Raw genomic sequence first — 21,089 nt, 5'->3', positions numbered from 1 at the left:
CTCCAGAATACAAAGAAGAAAAGTTGAAAAAACTGAAAGGAAAAAGAGACAAATCCACAGTCATAGTTGATTTTAAGATTCTTCTGTCATAACTGATAACAACAAGAGAAAAGCTCAAGCATTAAAAGATTTGAACATGTTTAACCAATTTGACTTTAACATATTACGTTAACATCAACAAACTACAGAATCAACATTCTTTTCTAGTACACATGAAATGCACCAATCTAACACAAACTCCTTTGGAGAATAAAAGAGATAGGAAGGCTTCCCAATAGTTTATGAGGTCAGAAAACTTTGATAAAGAAATCTGAAAAAATTTTACAAGAAAGGAAAATTACACTGCCATTTGCAACAACATGGATGGATCTTGGAGATTATCATGCTAAGCAAAATGTCAGACAGAAAAAGTTGGGAATGTGGGATATAAAACTGAATACAAAAACAAAGAAGACAAACCAAAACTCATAGACACAGACAACAGTTCAGTGGTTACTAGAGGGGAAGAAGAGAGGTAGGTAAGGGTAAAGAGGGTCAAATATATGGTGACGCAAGGAGATTTCACTGTGGGTGAACACACAATGCAATATATAGATGATATATTATTGAACTGTACATTTGAAATTTTATTAATCAATGTCACCCCAATAAATTTAATTTAAAAGGAAATGAAAATTACAGGCTAGTCCCTCTCTTTACATTTGAATAGATGTAAAATTTTAAACAAAATATTAACAAACTGAATCCGGTGATACACCATGACAAAGTGGAATTTATCCTAGGAATGCAAGGTCAGTTTAACAGTGAAATCAGTGTAATTCACCATATTACAGAATTAAGAACACAAACCATGTATGATTTATCTCAATAAAACCAGAAAAATCATTTGATAAAGTTCAACAGCCATTAATGACTTATAAAACTCTCAGAAAACTAGGACTAGATGTGAACTTCTTTAATGTGATAAACAGCACTTATGAAAATCTATAGCTAAAACAATAATGGTGAAAAACATTTTCCCCTTAAGTTCAGAAATAATACTACCATTATTTCTATTAAACATTCTTCTAGAAGTGTTAACAATTGCAGTTAAAAAAAAAAGTATAAAGACTGAAAAGAAATAAGTAATATCATTAATTTCAGATGATATTGTTGTATACATAGGAAATACATAAGAATCTACAAACTATTAAATATTTAAAATAAGCTAATTTACCGAGATTGCTATTTATAAGATCCAAATACAAAATCAATTGTATTTTTATGTACTAATATAAAACAATTGAAAAATGAAATTTAAATAATATACTTACAATAGCACATTTAAAACATTAACTAACTAGCCATAAATCTAACAAAATACATGCAATATGTTTAATTGGATGCCGTAAAACACTGCTGAGAGAATTTAAAGACCCAAGAAAATGGACAGATAACCCATGTTCACTGAGTGGAAAACTATATTGTTGATGCCAATTCTCTCCAAATTGATCTACTGCATCAATGCAATCCCAATCATAATCTGATTTTAAATGTAAATGACAGTACAAACAATGGAGAATAGTCAACCACCACCACCACCCCCCCAAAACATAAAAATTTGAAGGAAAAAAATTTAGAGAGCTCTTACTACCAGATATCAAGTCTTACTATAAAGCTATGGTGATTGAGATAGGGTAGTGCTGATGCAAGGATAGACAAATAGACCAACAGAAAGAATATATACTCTTAAAACAGATCCCTACAATACAGTGGGAAAAGGATAGTTTTTTCAAAAAGAGTGTTGGATCAACTGGATACCCACATGTTTAAAAAATAATTCTTGATCTCTACATTATTCAAGCAAATTAATTTGAAATGCAGCCTAGAACTTCAAGTAAAAGGCAAAGCAAAAAGCTTCTAAAAGATTTTGGAGAATATTTCTATGATCTTGCAGTAGACAAAGATTTCTTAAATAAGACACAACACTAAACATAAAAAAGAAAATTTAATAAATTGATCTTCACTAATATTAAACTTTTATTTATTAAAATATTAAAAGACACCATTAAGAGAGTGAAAAGAGTTACCATAGACTAGGAGATGGTATTTGTCATACAAATATCCAAAGTTCTCCAATTCAGAATTATAAAGAACTCTTACAAATACATAAGGCAAAGACAGCCCTATTTAAAAATATATTAAAATTAAAATATTAAAAAGTACTCAACATCATAACTCTTCTGAAAAGTGTAACACTGAAGCTACTGCACACTGACCAGAATGGTTAAAATTAAAGACTGACAATACCAAATTTTGACAAGAATGTAAAGCAAATGAAACTCACTTCCATTGCTTGCAGGGATAGCAAATGGTACAATTTGGGAAAACAACGATCCAGCAATTGTACACCTCGAAATGAGAAAATACACTCATCAAAAGACATATATGAAAATATTCATAACAGCTTTATTCACAATAGTCAAAAACCAGAAATAATTCAAATGCCCATTAACAGAAGAATTATGATCCATTCATTCAATGGAATACTACACAGCAATAAAAAGAATAAACAGCTGCTACATACAACATAGAAGAATAGCATAGACATAACGATGCATGACAAAAGTCATTTTATTTGTATAAATTTCAGGAACAGGCTAAATTAATCCTCAAAAATAAAATCATAAGAGATTACTTGGGGTGGCAAGGGAAGTTGATATTGACTAGTAAAAGTAATACAGGGAGCTTACTGGAGAGCTGGAAATGTTCTACATCTTGACCTGGCTGGTACTTACAAGGGTCCACATGTATGAAAAATTCACCAATTAACATTTGTGCATTTTACTGTATGCATGTTCCCTCTCAAACTTAAAAACTGCTACTGCTAGTAATTCAAGTGGGTATGATTTGTGACAAATCTTCATACAGAGGATACACTGTGTAATTTTTTTAACTATCCAAAGACTAGGAATAAGGTGGTCTAGGTTTTAGCCCTAACTCTATCATTTAAATGCACAACCTTAAATAAGTCATTTAACTAGGTCTTACTTTTTTTACATACTAGAGTGGGTTAGTACAGATAATCTTTAAAGTCCTTTCTACATCTAAAATATGTAGAGCCTTTGAGGTAAATTGTTTAAAAAATCAAATTCTCAAATTTCAAACTATCATATAGTCGACTACCTAAGTCCTGAAAGTAGCAAAACCAAGTTAGCACTTGTTAATTCTAATTGAAAAAGCTTAAAGTCAAATAAGTGCATGCTCCTGTTTATCCTGAATTCCCAATACCTATATTTAAGCTCATCTACTTTAGCCTAGACATTCTGGTGCCACCCCTTCAGCAGCCAAGAAACCTGACAGCCAGATTACCTTTTCTTGCCTTTCTAAGGATGGGTTATTCATTCTTCCAAGCCCTGCTCAAACACGAACTTCTTTAAAATACCATCCCTCCTACAGCCATTCAGTCAAAATTAATTGTTCCTTCCTCTGTGCACCCACAGTATGTTGTCTGTACTTCCATTATAGCTCTTATTTCGTTCTCTATTATAGATGCTTGCTTTCGCATATGTAAGTGGGCCCTTTCCAGAAGAAGAATATACCCATTCAGCCAGCCATATCAGCCAAATCAACCCTGGAAATCAATAAATAACAGCATGGTAAGATCATCTTCATATTTGATTCTATATTAATGGTGGCGAAGTAAAACAGTAAGTACTAAATGCTGCTGTCCTCTACTGAAAGCAAGAAGATTACAACGAATATTCAAATACTGAACTAATTCCAGTCTTTAGCCTACTCTCCAGAACAATGAAATAGCCAAAGGCAGATAGATAGCTTAAGAAAGAAGTATATTAGACCTTTAAAAAAGAAACAAATCATGTATTAAAATAATTAACAAATTATTTTATGTCCATATATAGATGGTTAAAGAGGAGGCCAGTGAATTACTTAGGGTTATATTCAGCATCCCTTTTCTGTTAACTAACCTGCTCCTCCTATCTACAGAACCTCTGTCCCTTGATCACAAATTATTGGTCCAGGACAAAGTTCTCCCTCAAAAATCTTAGAAACAGAACTGCTAAAAGAAAGTCAGTTCTTCTCAGAATGGCTAGAATGGGAAGATATAAACAACACAGGAGCTGTCAATGGCATTGTTTTTTCCATTGTAAAAAAGGCAGATCTATGGTAAGAGAAAATGAAGCTTACAGAGTGAAACAAAAATGAGAAAGTCCTGAATATCTTCAAATTCTGGGTCCAATATTCCTAGGGCCTCATCCTCTATTTAGGTTTTGTGAGCTAGAAACTCCATTATTCTTATAATAAATTTCTCCTTCACTAAAGCTAGTTCAATTTGAATTGTCACTTGCAATGAAAACAATATTGTGATAGACTGTTACTTTGATAACCCTCGATTAACCATGCCTCCTGGTATTTCTAGTCTTCCCACCATGACTCTGAGCTGGGCCTGTGACTACTCTGACCAAGAGAATAATGGCAAAAGTGAGGCCGTGCCAGTTTTAGGCCTAACACTTAATTGGCCTGGCAGCTTCTGCTTCCTCGCTACACAATACTTGCTCTTGGAATAGTTCTTGGAAGTCTGCCATCACACTGTGAGGCTAATGAATCAGCCATGTGGAGAAACCACATAGAGAACCAAGGCCCTGGACAACAGTCCTAATCAAGCCTCCGGGTGACTGCAGCTATACCAGAAGCCCAGCCAATGCCACCTAAAGCAGAAATACCAAATTTATTCATAGATATGTGAAAGACATTAAATTGTAGTGTTAAGCCACTAAATGTTGTGGCAGTTTATAATGTAAATTTTAACTAATACAAAAGTACAATTCACACGCAAGTGACTTGGAATTATACTTTCTTAACATAGACTACGTCTTGGAGCATGGACTGGACAATTCTGGCCCACTGTCTATTTTTGCAAATAAAGTTTTACTGGAACACAGTCATGCTTGTTAATTTATATATTGTCTATGGCTGCTTTCATGCTACAAGGATAGAGCTGTGTACTTGTGACCAAAATCAAATAGCCCAAAAAGCCTAAAATATTTACTACCAGGCATTTTATAGAAAAAGTTTGGTAAACTCTATCATACAGTACTTGGCAAGTGTTTTAATATATAAATGGCTTAAAATGTAAATCTACTTTACAGCCAATTTCCCACACTTAAAGGACACTATAAATATTTACAGGCATATCTCCTATTATTGCACTTTGCTTTATTGTGCTTCCCAGACATCATGATGATGATGATGATGATGATTATCATTATTATTATTCTAACAAATCGGAGGTACAAAGAGATTACAATTTAGATGATGGTCAGCAACTTTTTTTTTTAATCAATAAAGGTTTTTTTGTACCATGACACCTTTCCAATAAGGCATTTTTAAATTAAGGTATGTACATTATTTTTAAATGTAGCACACTTAATATGCTACAGTATACTGTAAACATTACTTTTATATGTATTGGGAAATCAAAAAATTTATGTGACTTGCTTTATTGTGATACTCACTTTATTGTGGTGATCTGGAACCAACCCGCATATCTCTGGGTTTGCTTGTCTTAGTTTCCAACATAATGCAAAATGCACCATGTGGTACATACTGCTACAAACTGGATGTCTGTGCCCCACTCTCCCTTCCAGATACATATGTTGAAACCTATTCTTCCAGTGTGATGGTTTGGAGTTGGGACCTTTGGGAGGTGGTTAATCGTGAGGGCAGCACCCCAGGGAGTTCCCTCCCCTCTCCTACCATATGAGGAAAAAAGAGAAAAAACACCTGTCTACAGGAAGTAGGCATTCACTGGACATTGAATCTGCTGGTACTTGGGCTTCCCAGCCTCCAAAATTGTGAGAAATAGATTTCTGTTGTTTATAAGCTACTCAATCTATGGTACTTTGTTATAGCAACCCAAGTGGACTAATATATACTGAACTGGGTTGTACCAGCCAGACGGTGGTCAGAATGATATATAAATTATGGATAGAAAAGTGAGCAAGTAATAAAATAAGACCTATAACTATTTATCTGCTTAAAAGTTCCTACTATGAGGGAGGGGTATCTATTTCAAGTTTCTCATGTATTAGATACAACCCACTTCTGAACTGCATTAAGAATCAGAAAGGAATGTTTTGTTATGATGTGTAACTGACAATTAAAAAAAATTATTATTACTTCACAGACCCACCTGCAAAAGGATATTGGAAAATCCAAAGCCAGTATTAAGTCAATGATTCTCAAACTTTCCTGCCAAAAAATTATCTAAGGCAGGCACTGGTAGTCCCCATTTTACAGATTAGAAAACTGAGGCTTAGAGAAGTTAAATAATTCTGAAAACTTCGCTTATATATAAACTCAGGCGGTCTAATCCACAGCCCACCTACGATTCTGAGTATATTAAGTCCTCACTTGACATTGTGGATAGGTTCTTGGAAACTGATTTTAAGTGAAATGACATGGACTGAAACCAGTTTTACCATAGACTAATTGATATAAACAAAAGTTAAGTTCCTATGGCATTTTTCTGGTAACAAAAACATGAAACTTCTAAGTAAGGAACCAAAATGCTTCTAATATTAAACACTGAAATGTGCACATTTGGGTTATGGAAAGAAACTAGAGTACCCGGAGAAAACCCACACAGACACGGGAGAGCCTGTGAATGCCACACATAGTGGTCCTAGCCCACAAGTGATTTTCATTTTTCTCATCAAGGTTATAATGAAACAATCTTGAATGATACAAATGGAGGACCTGCTATATCTGTGTGAATCTAAAACACGATATTGTTCAATGAATATTGTTTTATTTTATTTATTTTTTTAATAATAGCTTTATTTTAAATATATAAAGCAAAATAATTATAACTTTTTGGAGAGGAGTACTAACTTTGCTTTCCAAATCTTTGTCCTATTACTACAATTAAAATTAAAATAGAAAAGGTAATGCCTCAAATACCTCTAAATCACTAATATTTTTCTAAGCTTGATTGGGTACATCAGTTATTACACTTACACGCATATAACTTCTATTCTAAATCTTAAGCATTTTACAATCTGAACTCTGTAGCATGTGATATTGAACAAAACAAAAATTACACATATTATGCAGTGGAGGTAACAGACATTTATTTCCATGTACATTTGGTATGACTGTTGGTGTCTTTTTGTAGCAATTTTTCCTGTTTGAAGTAAGGAAAGCATTTCAGATGAGTAATTTTGCTGTTATTAATAGATTGTAGATAATAAAGCAAGCAATAAGACAATAGTAAACATGAGATATGTTCCTAAAATTGGGATTAATAAAATTTGTGAGCCGAAGGTGATTTTAGAGAGTATTTATTTAACTTTTCATCCTACAGATAATGATACCAAACTCGTACTGGAAATATCCAAAATAGAACTTGATCCAGTGTTCTTCCCCACACAGTAGTAACAGAATCAAGATTGGTCTTTCTAGTCTTTGCTATAATGGATTTTCTGAATAATATATTCAGCCAATATTTTAATATAAAAAAAAAATGAGAGCTGGTGAATGATTGGGGGAAAATATGTATATTTTAAAGATAAATCCAGAATAAAAGAATTAATTTTCACAGTGAAGATTATAGTAGGAAGCCACTATTTCTACAGCGAAAAGCTAAAAGAATAAGTATAAAGGTCTTACATAGACTTCCAAAAGATCATTTGCAGGGCAAAAACCACTATATCCCAAAAAGGTATTAAAGAGAAAACTGGTGTGTCTTGAAAAAGCGTTCCATTATCAAAAAGTTGTGGAAACACTAGACTAAATAAAGTTCAACAGGATTCACAATTCTAATATTACTCACATTTTTAAAATGCTAATATACTTTAATAAATAAACTGGGAATCTCCAAAAGGAGGGATATATGATATAGCACTTCCCAAACTAATTTGACCATGTAAAAACCTCTTCATACTACACCTATTATAACATCTCCCAGAGAAGAGTTTCTAGAACAAAATTTAAGAAACACTGAGAAAGATCATTTGTAGAAAAAAAGACTAAAAACCAATAGCTGATCATGAATTTAAAATAAAGCAACATACAAGGGTTGTAAAAACTAGTAAAATCTTACTCTCTATTACATGTATACTACTGTTTGAAATGTTTTTCAATAACTACTCCTATGTAGAATATGAAAAAGTAGAAGTCATTATGAATGCTTCCGATAAATAAAATAAACACTGTTGATATTAGGGGGCGCTGAGTTTAACACACTAATTCTCATACTATAACTAGTTCCAGCTCTAATTTAGAATTGTCTGCCAGAGGGCCATTTTTATGGAAGAAGCAGGAGAAAGAGGAAATGGGGCAGATATAATAAAGTATATGCTTAGGAAAAAAGAAAGCAAAAACGCATCAAGACTTCAGGGAACATCTAGCAATAGAGTTGTCTCCCCAGCACACTTATCCTCTTTTACTGGCAGAAACTCCTCTTCTGAAGGCTTCCCTTTCTCCTCTCTATGTGATTCTGCTGAGGTTGCTTAGTGTCCCACTCCTAAGATAGACATGTGATACAGAACTGGCCAAAGTTCTCGCTCTCCCAGTCACAATGACTGGCCCCAAGATAGACAAGTGAGCCAAGACAGATGAAGGAACATCGTACAATTTAATATGCAAATGCAATGAGAAAGAAAATCTTTCCTGTAGATTCACTAGTTGGGAAGAGGAAAGCCTGAAATTGTCTATTACTATATCTCCTAATGTGCCCATCTCCCCCAATTCTGGCTACATGAAGGAAGTCAGCCTGTAACATACTCAGAAAAACAAAGCACTGAAATGGAGAGTAAGAGTCCATGATTACACTAATTCCCAGTTCACATTGCTTGAGCCCTTAAAGTCAGTTCTTCCTCTATACTCTGTGGTCATGTAAATTAATAAATTCTCCTTTTCATTTAAACTAATTTTGAGCTGAGTATCTGTCATTTTCAATAAAAAGGTCCTAAATCACTTATATAAGTCAAGATATCTCAAAAGAACTTGTAATGATTAACAAGATAATACCAAATGAAGATGAGAATATTAATTATAATTAGTACATCCTTTTTTTGGAAAGCAAGCTTCTAATTTCTATCAAAATTTTAAAATCCACATACAATTGACCCCAAAATTCTATTTATTATAATTAATCTTACATTAAAAAACCTGAAAAATATTCAATGATAGATGTACAATGTTATTATCTACAACATTTGTCCTGGTGAAAAATTAGAAACTTCAACATCCATCAATTGAGGACTAATTAAAACATAACCTGTGATGCAATATAATAGAGCCATTAAAAAGAAAAGATGTCGAGTTAGTTATATGAACTGTTACATGCCAAGAAGTGTAAAGTAGCGGTAAAGAGCTTACACTTTAGGAATGGACTACAGGGTTCAACTGGCAGCTTGGTCTCTTATCTCAGTAATTCGAGCAAATTAACCTCTGCTACAATTTCAACCGTAAATTTTTGATACTGTTAGGATTAAATGAATTAACAGGCTCTACAAAAGTATTTAATATTTGGTAAGCTCTCGGTGAAGTTAACTATTATTTTCACTATTAGGAAAGAATGTCAAAGATAAGCTGGAGAGAGAGGGAGTTTCAGAATAATATGTTTGAGCAAAGATCACAAACTCAAATGCCTATGGAGTGAGGCAGATTAACATACATAGGTTAAGTGGGAATTGTGGAAAATTGGAGAATACAGGCCCTTATTTCAAGGGGACAACCATTCTAATCAACTACTGTCATGTGAGAAAGAGATTGCAGTGCTGCTGAATCTCAAAAAGCTAAAAAATTGGTTTATATGTATTATATCCTTTTTAAAAATGTTAGAAACATACCTTTTTGTAAAAACATACTAATGAAACATGTTTACTGGTCAATTATGGCCAGTGGTCTACCAACCTGCAAACTGATATAATGTCTGATTACATACGTGTATATTCAAATATATATTTATATATAAAATAATAAACAAAAACAAAATTTTAAGATGGGGCTTAATGTCACATTCCACCTTTCTGTATTGTTACATTTTTGCAACACACAAATACACTTTAATTAAAGTTTTTAAAACTCATTAAAAATATGACTTAAGAAATAAGGAGCTTTCCCACTTGTAACTAAATTCAAATGTAACGTCTGTTGTAGGGATATTAATTTTATCAAAGTACAATTTTAAAACTCGGCATTAGAATCAAAATACCCAGTATTGAATCAAGTGGAAGGGGAAATGTAATCACTTTTTTAAATGTTTTATTGTTTTTATGTCTGAAAATATTTATTCAATCTGTTTCCAAGATATCCAAAAATTCTTAACCTGAATTAGACTGTAAAGACCATCAACTTCAAGTGTACTTTTTTCTTAATGTTCTTTTTAAAAAGAACTTAACGGTACATAGAGAATAAAAAAACATTTCATTTCCATTTAGCACTCAGACTGTACTTTCTCTTCCTTTCTCAAATTTCTGCATTTTTGTTAACATTTTCAGCATCAGGCAGGTCCAATTAACCATGATTCTGAAATCTCAAAGTACAAAGAAATAAGTAAATTAATAAGTAATACCCATTCATCCTCTAATACCTTCAACCCAAAAGTGAAAATACTTATTCTTTAGACCTCACTTTAAGCTTAAATAAATGTGATATACATAATCCGTAGCAAGGTTGTTTATGTGCTTCCCAGGACTATAGCTGATTAGGAATTCAAAGGGGAAGGGCAAGTATGTAAAGTCACAACCCAAAAGCAAATACAGTATAGAACTATACTACCACACTCCACAAAAACAGATATTCAGAATAGAATATAGAAATGTAATTGCTAAGAGCACAGTCAGACCTGTGCTTGAATTCTGGCATGGCCACTGGTTTATCTTGAACAAGTTACTTAACTCCTCTACTTCTCAGGCAGTATAAGAGAAATAATATAGTAGTACCTTATAAAGGTAAGGATTGAATAACATGTGCAAAGTGCTTAGCACAAACAGAACATATTTATACCATTTACAGGCCCAATAAATGTCAGCTATAATTACTTAAACCTGACTGAAGAAAAATAATTATATTATGTTCAATATCTTCTATCTGAGAAAACAGGAAATGTGTAATAGTTTAAAAATTTGTGTCACTTGTTAGAATAGCTATAATCAACAGGACAAGTAATAACAAATGCTGAAGAGGATTCAGAGAAAAAGGAACCCTCATACACTGCTGGTGGAACTGCAAATTGGTACAGCCACTATGGAAAACAGTATGGAGGTTCCTCAAAAAACTAAGAATTGATCTACCATATGATCCAGCAATCCCTCTACTGTATTTACCCTAAAGACTTGATAACCCATATCCGAAAATATATTTGTACACCAATGTTCATAGCGGCATTGTGCGCAGTGGCCAGGACGTGGAAGCAGCCGAAGTGTCCTACAATGGATGATTGGCTAAAGAACCTATGGTACATATATACAATGGAATATCACTCAGCCATAAGAAGAGATGAAATACTGCCATTTGCGACAACCTGGATGGACCTGGAGATAATCATGCTAAGTGAAATAAGCCAGACAGAAAAAGTTGAAAATCACATGATATCACTTATATGTGGGCTACAAACCTAAAAGCAACAAATGGGACAAACAGAGACTCAGGGACATGGACAATGGACTAGTGGTTACCAGATGGTAGGGGGCGGAGGAGGAGGGAAGAGGTAGACTGGGTAAAGAGAGTCAGATATAGGAGGGTAAGGGGAGGGTGTAGTGGGTAAAGAAGATCAAAGTTGAAGGAAACTGAACTTTGGGTGGTAATCACACAATAGAATATACAGATATCAAATTATAATGTACACCTGAAAATTATATAATTGTATTAAGCAATGGTACCCCAATAAACTTAATAAAAATAAATAAATAAAAAGCAATAAATAAATAAATAAATAAAAGTATAAAAATTTGTGTCAAAGGTGGCTTGACATGAAAACAGTTTTGGTGTTTATATTTATCTTCATCAAAAATAAAATATAGAAGCACTTCATTCCTATAAATGCAACATAAATGAAGCATGAATTTGTCAATATCCAACTTCATTAGTGTGTTCATGTTAGTGCTAAAACATAAGCTCCAAGAAGATGAGGATGTGTGTCTATCTTGTTCACTGTGGTATTCCTCACTCAAGCACAGAGCCTGGCACATAGTAGGTGCTATATATTAAATACATTATTTCCTTTGTTCCTCACTTAACCTTGTAAGGTAAGCATAATTACTCAAACTCGAAGCTAAAGAAACAGGTAAGTTGACTCCTATTTTATGCCATTTCGCTATTTTGACATCACGAATAACCTTTAAAACAAATAATAGCATTTTCAGAATTTCTTTTACTTATAATTTTAAATTCTTTTAAGATATCTTAAAAATTACTCTAAAATAATCCTCGTACAGATTACGACCATCAATTAAGAGACAACATATTAAATTTGATAGTGTAAAGTGTCTCAAATACACATTATTAATATTACCTTATACTAGTTATAAATGTATCCAAAAAATACTAAACCTCATTCCACCTACTCTAAACTGTCTTTTTACTAATAACATTGATGTTCTGGTTTACCTAAATATTTCCAGGTAGGTGATTCTTAAGCTCCTATATAAATGTCACACCATCCATTTTTTTTTTTAATTAAACATCTACGCAATTACCTCATTAATAGGTGCTAAGACAAAAGGCCACAAAAGAGGTAAAGGACACAATCACCCGTTTCAAGAACTTTAAAATCTGCTTTGAATAAGATGTTTATACATGAAGCTGTTAGCAAACTGCACATAAGCCACATATGAAGAGGAAAGGAAGATTACTGAGTATCTAGTGCAAGATAGATATACATGGTAGGCATTTTTACATATATTATCTTAGTTCTTATAACTCAGTGAAATAAGTATTGCCATCTTCATTTTGGAGAAGGAAAGTGAAATTCAGAGAGGTTAAATGATTTCCCACAAAACTGGGCCAACAGGGTCTAATATCTAAGTCTGTTTGACTCCAAAGTCCTTTATTTATTTATTGTTTTAACTATACCTTGCAGCTTCCCACTTGTACATGATTACACGGTATAGGCAAAAATTTACAAACACTGTAGGAAAACAAAGAATGATATTATTGTAGAGAATAATTCCTAGGAAAGGTTTAGTTGAGGAAGTGAGGCTTGAGCTGAATTCGAAACTGAGACTAAACCTACTGGTAACAGAAAAAGGATTAATGCCACAAAAATTTCTAAATAAAAAAAAAAAAATCTAAATATTTTTCCTTCAGTTTACACTGACAAGACCTAAGTTGTGAAATTTTTATTTTTTCTTCTATTTCTTATTCTCTTGCAATTTTTATGTATAATTTCCCCTTTCCCATTACTGTTTCCAATATAAAGACCAAAAAAAATATCAATTAAGCCTGATATTCTTTCTCTTTCCAGTTGGTCAAGATGTTAAAGGATAGAAACATACATTGTCACAGAGCTTAAAGTGACCTCAGAGGATGATTCCTTCAAGTCGGTGGTGAGAAAAATTGAGAGAGAGAGAGAGAAAGTTAAGTAATATTGCTCGAGGTTACAAAATTTTACTGGCCAGACTAGCATTAGAAAATGGGTCTTTCGGTGTTCCTTCTGTGACCAGTGCTCCTTAAATTTTTTTTTTTGCCAAAGTACCAATAACAGAAGACAGACAAAATCTGGAGTTATACTATGGGTTCACTTGAAATTTCTTTGAAGTTTCTGATTTATTTTAAAAGCTCATGAGAATTCTACACTCTGCCTAATTTACTCATGCTTATCTAATATTAAAGTGGTTTAAATTGCCTAGTCTCAAGTACAATTAACGCTTCAAGAATGATTATGTTTGTTCCCACAGCTTAGATTCTAAGGTATCCTTAAAGTATCCCTTGACACAATGTCATGTACCCCAATTTGAGAAGCAGGGCAAAAACTGTGTAATATTCTTTTCACCAGATCTCATTTCCTTGCTCCTGTATTTTTCAAATTAGTAAAATTTTTAAAGCTTAGTAAATTTAATTCCATTCTTTCAAAATGTATACTCACTGGCAAAACTACTATAAAAGTTGTTGGGGTTGTTTATCTTAATTACAAAATTTTCAAGCAGTTCTATGTAGTTAAAATTAACTAAATACAAATTCACTTATGAACTCACCGAACAACCTGGACAGAACTTCTACGTGACAACACTTCATTAGACATTTGCTTTTCGGGAGGTCAAAAATTAAGATTGCATACTATTCATATTAACTACAGTCTCACTTACTTTTAGGCACATTAACCTTTTCTTCTCCCTTGGTATTCATTGTCTCTGCCCAGTTGTTAAGGTAGACATCCCTGTGCTTACTTTCTTTTTCAGTGTTTCTTTTTTTTTTTAACATCCCAAATTCCAAATATGTTTTTTCAATCCTAGTCTTCAATCCTATTTCCAGGAGCAAAGCATAGATTTTACCAGTTTTACTCACTATTTCAAAAAAGCACCCTATTCAACTTAACCAGGAATCGCCCACAAGAGTGAAAGCAGACTCATAGATCATTTCCTCCCCAATAACATACTGCTGATTCTCCACCATATATCTCTCAAAGTCAAATAGTCTTATGTGTTTTTAATACAGTTAAAACTCTCAATATGGAACAACCTATGTACTAACAGTTTATAGACTTTTGCCAGTAATAACAGTATTAGAATATTCATTAGAAATTAATTTAATAATTTCCTACTTTAACTAAAAATTTAATCCTCTAATACATTGCTTCCAACAAAAAATTCATGAAAGAACAACACAGTCTGAGATATAGGCCTCTTTTTAATAAAAGTCATATAGATCAATATTGGTATGTTTGCCAGAACACACAATTCCATTTAGCGGAATTTAGGTTTTGTTTGCAATAGTGATTTTGCTACTTAATGACAACACCTAGTCTCAAAACAAAGATATATTTATATAGCCTCATCAATAAATGGGCTTTTCAGAAAATACTATTGACAGCTGTAATGCACAAGGATAAGGTGGAAGAATGAAATCAAATAAATGCTTGCACAATTCCAGAGTTATATGGTTATCATCTCCTTGACTTAGAATTTGTTTTTTTAATATTTTGAATGATTTTACTTATGAATGACTGAAATACTCCCAACATGTAACAAATATTTTTAGGTGTTTTAGTTTACAATTAGCCTTTTATCTCTCTATTATCTAGTCTTATATTTGCTTTAATGTCTCTTACTGATTGCAAACCTATAGCTTAATGCAATAAAAATGTATATTACTAGAGCAAAAATGTGATTTTAACATGACCTTTCCTAAAAATGACCTTTCCATGCCACTGTTAGTGAAATATTAAGTAATGAGTTATCATCTTTAAGTGCTTTGGTACTGAATATTAGCAGTGGCTAGCTAACACGATATTAAATAGCCAATGGAACATAATCTATCTCATTTTATACTATATACAAAAATACATATACTCATTATTTTCCTGATGTTTCCATGAAACTTTTATAGTAGAACTAGCACGCCCCCTTGATAAACTGCTTCTTTAGAAATAGAAAAAAAAATAGGTGACGTGACACATCTGAAATATAGTCAGCCTGCTATGTAACAGTTAAGACCGTAAGTATAATTACTACCGAAGCTATCCAAAAAAAAAAAAAAAAATCCTACATCTGCCCTATATCTTGTTTCTAGTTTCAAAGCAGCGCACACTTATTTGCCTCTTGTTATTCATTATCATATTATCTTTAGTCTCTGTTAGGAATAGTAATAGAAGCAGAGAACATTAGAAACTGATATTGATACTAGGTCTTATGTCATCAAAGACCACATAACCTTCATTTGTGGCAAATCAACATAATTACTAACAGATATTGTTCTAGAGATAGACAATAATGTTCAACATAAAGTTTCCATGATAACCTATTTTATATACAAAAATATCCCCAATTTCCTGATAGAAATAATTAGTAAAACTAAAATATACATGTTATATTATCATATCTGACTTCCTAAATAGTTCAAGGTAGCCAATAAAAAAAATGCCTTCATTAAATATTTTCCTTTCTTCCACTAGTCTTTTAAAATTCTAAGAGTAATTCATTTGATGAGAAGTTTCAACATACTGCACACTATAGTTACCAAATTCACAGCTGAAATGAAGAATAAGAAAGTATCTAGAAGATGAAGTTTCCAAGTATAAATACTATCTTTCAACAGATAATCAAAAATATCACAAAGAAACCAATTAAAGACTGTAGAAGTGACAATACAATTTCACAAAAATACTACCACACTGTAAAATGTGCTTGGGTAGACAATTCTTTCCACTACCTCTGTCAAACAGATTTAGATAAAATACTTAAATCCCTGTTATGAAGCATGCAGAGGATATTTTATGAACCAAGTCCTCCACCTTTAAAGAGAGCCTCAAATTACAACTCATAAAATCACAGTTTTAAGTGCAGCCTCTTAACTCAAATTTCTTAAATATGAAATCGTAGTACTTAAGTTCAGTAAAGAATAATTTCACATATTAAAACTGCAAACTTAAAGTTCTACAAGACAAAATTAAACAACATAGCTTCATTTTACTAGGTTATCTTTTCTTTTTTTTTTTTTTTTTTGCACAAAATCACATAGAGTCAAGAGCATAAATATTAAGCCGTTTATAATAAAATTCGTTATTTGCAGACTGAGGGCTGGTGTTTTTTCCCCTGATTCTTCTCCATATGTCCAGGCTCCATCATAATAGACAATATTTACAGCAATAACTTTTCAAATAAAAACTTCAGTTATTTCTGACATCTAATATCCATTTTATCATCAAATCTTATTGTCCTGTTACCACTTCTCCCAAATCTACAACCTCCTCTTCATTCCTTCAGCTACATCCTTATTCCAGACCCGACTTTTTCCCCTAAACTGTACCTCATTCTCATGAGACAGTTTCTCCAGCTTACCTTTGATTCCTTAATTACACTAGCAAGTGCTCTCCTTGACATTTTGCCTGTGCTGCCTACCTATCCCACCTGGGCTTTTCAAGGCCTTTGCAGTACATTTTTATTTTGCTCGAAAGCCTCATCCTCACCATATTTTCATTTGTAAGGTTGCCGCTGACTTTTAACTCCCCTTAAAAATGTCAGTTTCTTCTCATCGCTAGTAAACTTACTAAATTCTGCCTTCAGGAAATCATCTGTTCCTTTGATTCCTTTTACATTTAGCCCTCAAACTCACAGGTAACTTACTTGACAATTTTAACAAAATAATTACATACATTGTTTCTTTAGTTGTTTGCATATCAATGTTATTATCCATATTGGATTGCAGGGATACAAGGACTGCATCTTTCAAAGCATTTGTACAACACCTATTTACTATGTCACTTGGCCCAAGTAAGATGATTCACTAAATAAAATTGGGGAAAGTTTAAATTAAAAAAATGTTTTTTACAAAAAGTCTCTATGGTTTAACTTTAAAACACCTATATATGATCTGTCAAACATCTATGACAGTAGACATACTGTGATTTTCATTAAACTTCATTCTTACTACTCTATTTTCAAAACATGGCTGGAATTTAAAGTGCAAGTTGAGGGTTGATATAGGGTATACACTTTACATCTCGCGTTTAGATTCTCTGAAAATCAGCAATGTCAACTCTAACAAATTCTGAGATATAACTGAATCTTTGCACAAGGCAACGATTTCAACACCCAAAAACGAGAACAGCGCATCTTCTGATTCGAGGAGATTCCCTTCCTGGAAACTGGTTTAGACTGGTTTCCCTATCCATGGGGCTATCGATTAGGAAAAATTCAATAAACTACATCTATTAACATTTGAAAAGAATATCAGGAAAAGGCAACCCCTTTACTTAAAAGAGTAGAAGGAATGTCATAGATATCTCCTTTTCATCAAACTCAGCAGCCAAATTAAGCTTTGCACTCAGATCTACCAGCACGAATTTTTTGTACCTAATAATAAAACAAGTCTCATTCAATTTAGTCCCTTCTCGAGCACCGTCTCAACCTGTCAGAATCTGACAAGGGAAAAAAATTAAAAAGAACTGGGGGAGGGGGGTGGAGGAGTGGAGGGAGACACTAGGATTCCCGTTTACATCGTTTCTTTTTCCGAAATCACAACAGTAAGTCTTGGATTTCCTTTACTCCGAACTAAGCTCTCAGATTCCAAATATAGTTCTTTAACCCCCACCTCGCCACTCAATTACATATAAGCCTTACCAACTACAGAACCACAGCAGAAACCCCTACAAATCGGCTTGCTATTCCCCTCGGAAGTCATGCCCTGCAGCAAATGCCTATCGCCTTACTGAGGGAGGGATATTACCCAAATACAACGCAACGAAATCAGACATGCAGGGCACACAGGGCTTCCGCGAGGGAGGGAAACGCGACCCGGGAAAAGTGCGCTCCTCACCAGCCTCGGGACCATCCCGCGAGGGGGTTCCCAGAAGGGAGGAGGACACAAAAGCCAAGAGGGGGAATCCTTCTCTCTCAGGTGGAAAGGGCTGGATCCCCAGCCGCAAGCTGCAGCCTGTCTCTCTAAGGAAACGAAGAGGCGGGCAGAGGGCCCTTAGTTCGGGAAGGTGGAATGCAGACACTTTCCGAGGTCGAGGTGCAAGCCGATCCCCCACATCCCCGGGGGGACAAGGAATGTCCCATGGGTGACTGAGGAGATACCCGGCTCGCGAGGAGCAGCATGAAGCAGAGCAGGGTTCTGCCTGATGAGCACCCCAGTCCTGTCCGGCCCGTGCCCTGGGCAAGCACCGCAGGAGCTGCGCGGGTCCTTTCGGGTGGGGGAGGGGGAGAGCGGAGGGAAGGGTGGGATTGGGATTCCCCCCTCCCCGGGACGTGCATTAGCGGAGGAAGCGCGCGGGCCAGCCGAGAGCGCCGTACTCCAGACTGCGGAGCTGGGATCCCGCCGCCTGCACCGGTAGCAAGGAGCCCCGCAGCGCCCGCCGCACCGGCCCCTCGGTCCCCGGGGACCAGGGACTTCGCCTGCGAAGGCGCTGGGGCTTGACATCCCACGGGTCGGGCTCCAGCTCCCGGGGTCCCCGCGGGAACACCCCAACCTCCAGCAGCTCTCAGCGGTTGTAAAACGCCCCCCCTTCCCGTCCCCCTCCTCAGTCTTCCCTCCTCTCGAGGCCGCAGAGAAGGGTCACCACAGGCAAGAAGCGTGAGGCAAGTCGAGGACAGCGGCGGTGGCGGTCCCGGACCTCTTTCTCCGGTTACCTGTGAGGACTCCGACACGGATTTGATGGTCGTGGTTAGTGAGGATCATTCCCTCGGTCGCCATGTTTCCCAGCGCAGTCACCGCACTGACAGGAGCCGGGAGAAGCCGGAGCTCAGAGCGCGCCGGCCGGGAGCGCGCTCGCCTCGGAGAGCGCGAGAGCGGGAGCGCGAGGTGAGCGGGGACGGAGGAGGAGGCAGCCTTGTGCCGGCGGCCTGCGCCGGGGGACAGGCCGGGCTGGGAGCGCGCGAGCCCGCGGGAGGGGGCGGAGTCAGGGCGCGCGACCCCGAGCCCGGGTCGGAGGCGGCGGTTTGCGGGTGGGCGACACGGCGCGCGGAGGTGTCCGTGCGAGGGCGGAGGGACTCAGCCGCCGTGCGGAGCGCGAGCCCCAAGGCTGCTAGAAGGCAGGAGTGAAGGGAAAGGAGAGCACACGCTCCGGAGGTTGCGGGGGTGGACTCGGGGACAGGGCGGAGCCACACCGCGAGGCGTGGAACTCATGGAAAGTGCGGGGAGGAGTGAGAGCTCGGTTGCGGAGTACTGGGAGCGGAAAGGAGCCGGCTCAGCCCGAGGAGGACCCCGGAACACTCCGGGACGCGCGAGTAGCGCCGGATTGGCTAGGAGAACGCGGAGCGGGTGCGCGCGAGACACGAACGCGGCCCCTGCCGAGCGCCAGACAGAAGCAATCCCCTGCCGAGCCCGGCGCCTCCGACCGACTCTCGGGGTCACGGACCCGCTCTTCGGAGGGGACGAGGGAAGAGCTTAGCTGGGGAATCACTCCTCACAATCCCTGGGAGCTACCGGCCGACCCCTAAAAGCTCCAGGGTACCTAGAATTAGCTTAGAAAGCTGCGTGCGTGACAGAAGGGTGGCTACTGTGACAGTCCGCTGTGGGCGAAGAAGGAGGTATCCTGTCCTGCCTCATCTTGCTTGCTTCCTCAGTCTGCTCACCCTGCTGAACGATTTCCGCTTCTCCTGTGCTTTAGGATCCCATCTCCAAGTCTGCTTGTCAGTCCTCACAAGCTTGAGTCTGCAGCAGAGCATCTTGAGTGTAGATATCTGGCTTCCCATCCTCCCGTTGTCCCGTGGTTTTGTGTCTTCATCACCACGGTCTCTGCTGTTAAATGAAAAAGCACCAGTCTTAGTGAGATGAGCATGTTCCTCCGACCTGAGTGGAACTAGAACCCAGGACGTGGCAATTAAGTTTCATTTCAGAATTTGGGATCTGAGATTACTATTAAAATAGCTTTTGTTGGCACTTATTTTCAGTTTTTTTTTCATAAAATGTGTTATTAATCACCTGTGGCTATTTCACACATCGGTTTCTTAGTTCTTTCTAGTCCTCTCAACTTTCGAAAAAAGATACACACACACACACACACACACACACACACACACATATATATATATATCTCCCTCCTGGTTCTCAGCCATGGTAAACCTGGGAAGCATAGAAATAAAAATCAAAGTGCCAAAAAATATATAATCATCGACATGTGTACACAATTAAAATGTCATTCTAATGGCTGAGTTTTTTTATTATTCCAATTGAAATGTGGACTTATCTTCTAACTGAAGACTTACATTGTTATGTATTTCATTTTAAATAGCACAAAGGAGACAATGGATAGAATTGAGTTGTATAAAAAAGAATTAGAAAATTTCTTTTGAATATATGTATTCCTAGTATTTTTGACAGTGGATTAAAAATCAAAGCCAGATCGTGCACCTCGTATAATAATCACTGGTGGCCAAAGGATTCCTGACTAGTTTCAAATTTATATATATATATATTTA

The 21,089-nt window shown here is 36.2% G+C and overlaps 1 protein-coding gene across 24 annotated transcripts in view; it reads right to left on the bottom strand.

Annotated features, from left to right (window-relative positions):
• The window catches only part of GPHN (gephyrin), a 399,765-nt gene extending 379,375 nt beyond the window's left edge, over positions 1-20,390 (bottom strand). For 20 of the 24 annotated variants that reach the window (XM_016131232.2, XM_016131231.2, XM_036238697.1 and 17 more), the window contains exon 1: positions 19,299-19,597. In XM_016131232.2, coding sequence (XP_015986718.1) covers positions 19,299-19,362 — 64 coding nt within the window. In that variant the 5' untranslated portion in view covers positions 19,363-19,597. Of the gene's footprint in view, positions 1-19,298 lie in introns of all 24 variants that reach the window. The other 4 variants (XM_036238699.1, XM_016131241.2, XM_016131237.2 and 1 more) reach the window with 2 other exon arrangements.
• Positions 20,391-21,089: the final 699 nt, after the last annotated feature.

The sequence above is a fragment of the Rousettus aegyptiacus genome, unplaced genomic scaffold, assembly GCF_014176215.1.
Source record: "Rousettus aegyptiacus isolate mRouAeg1 unplaced genomic scaffold, mRouAeg1.p scaffold_m13_p_3, whole genome shotgun sequence".
In the NCBI taxonomy this organism is placed as follows: domain Eukaryota; kingdom Metazoa; phylum Chordata; class Mammalia; order Chiroptera; family Pteropodidae; genus Rousettus; species Rousettus aegyptiacus.
This window is presented reverse-complemented; position numbering and strand designations above follow the sequence as displayed.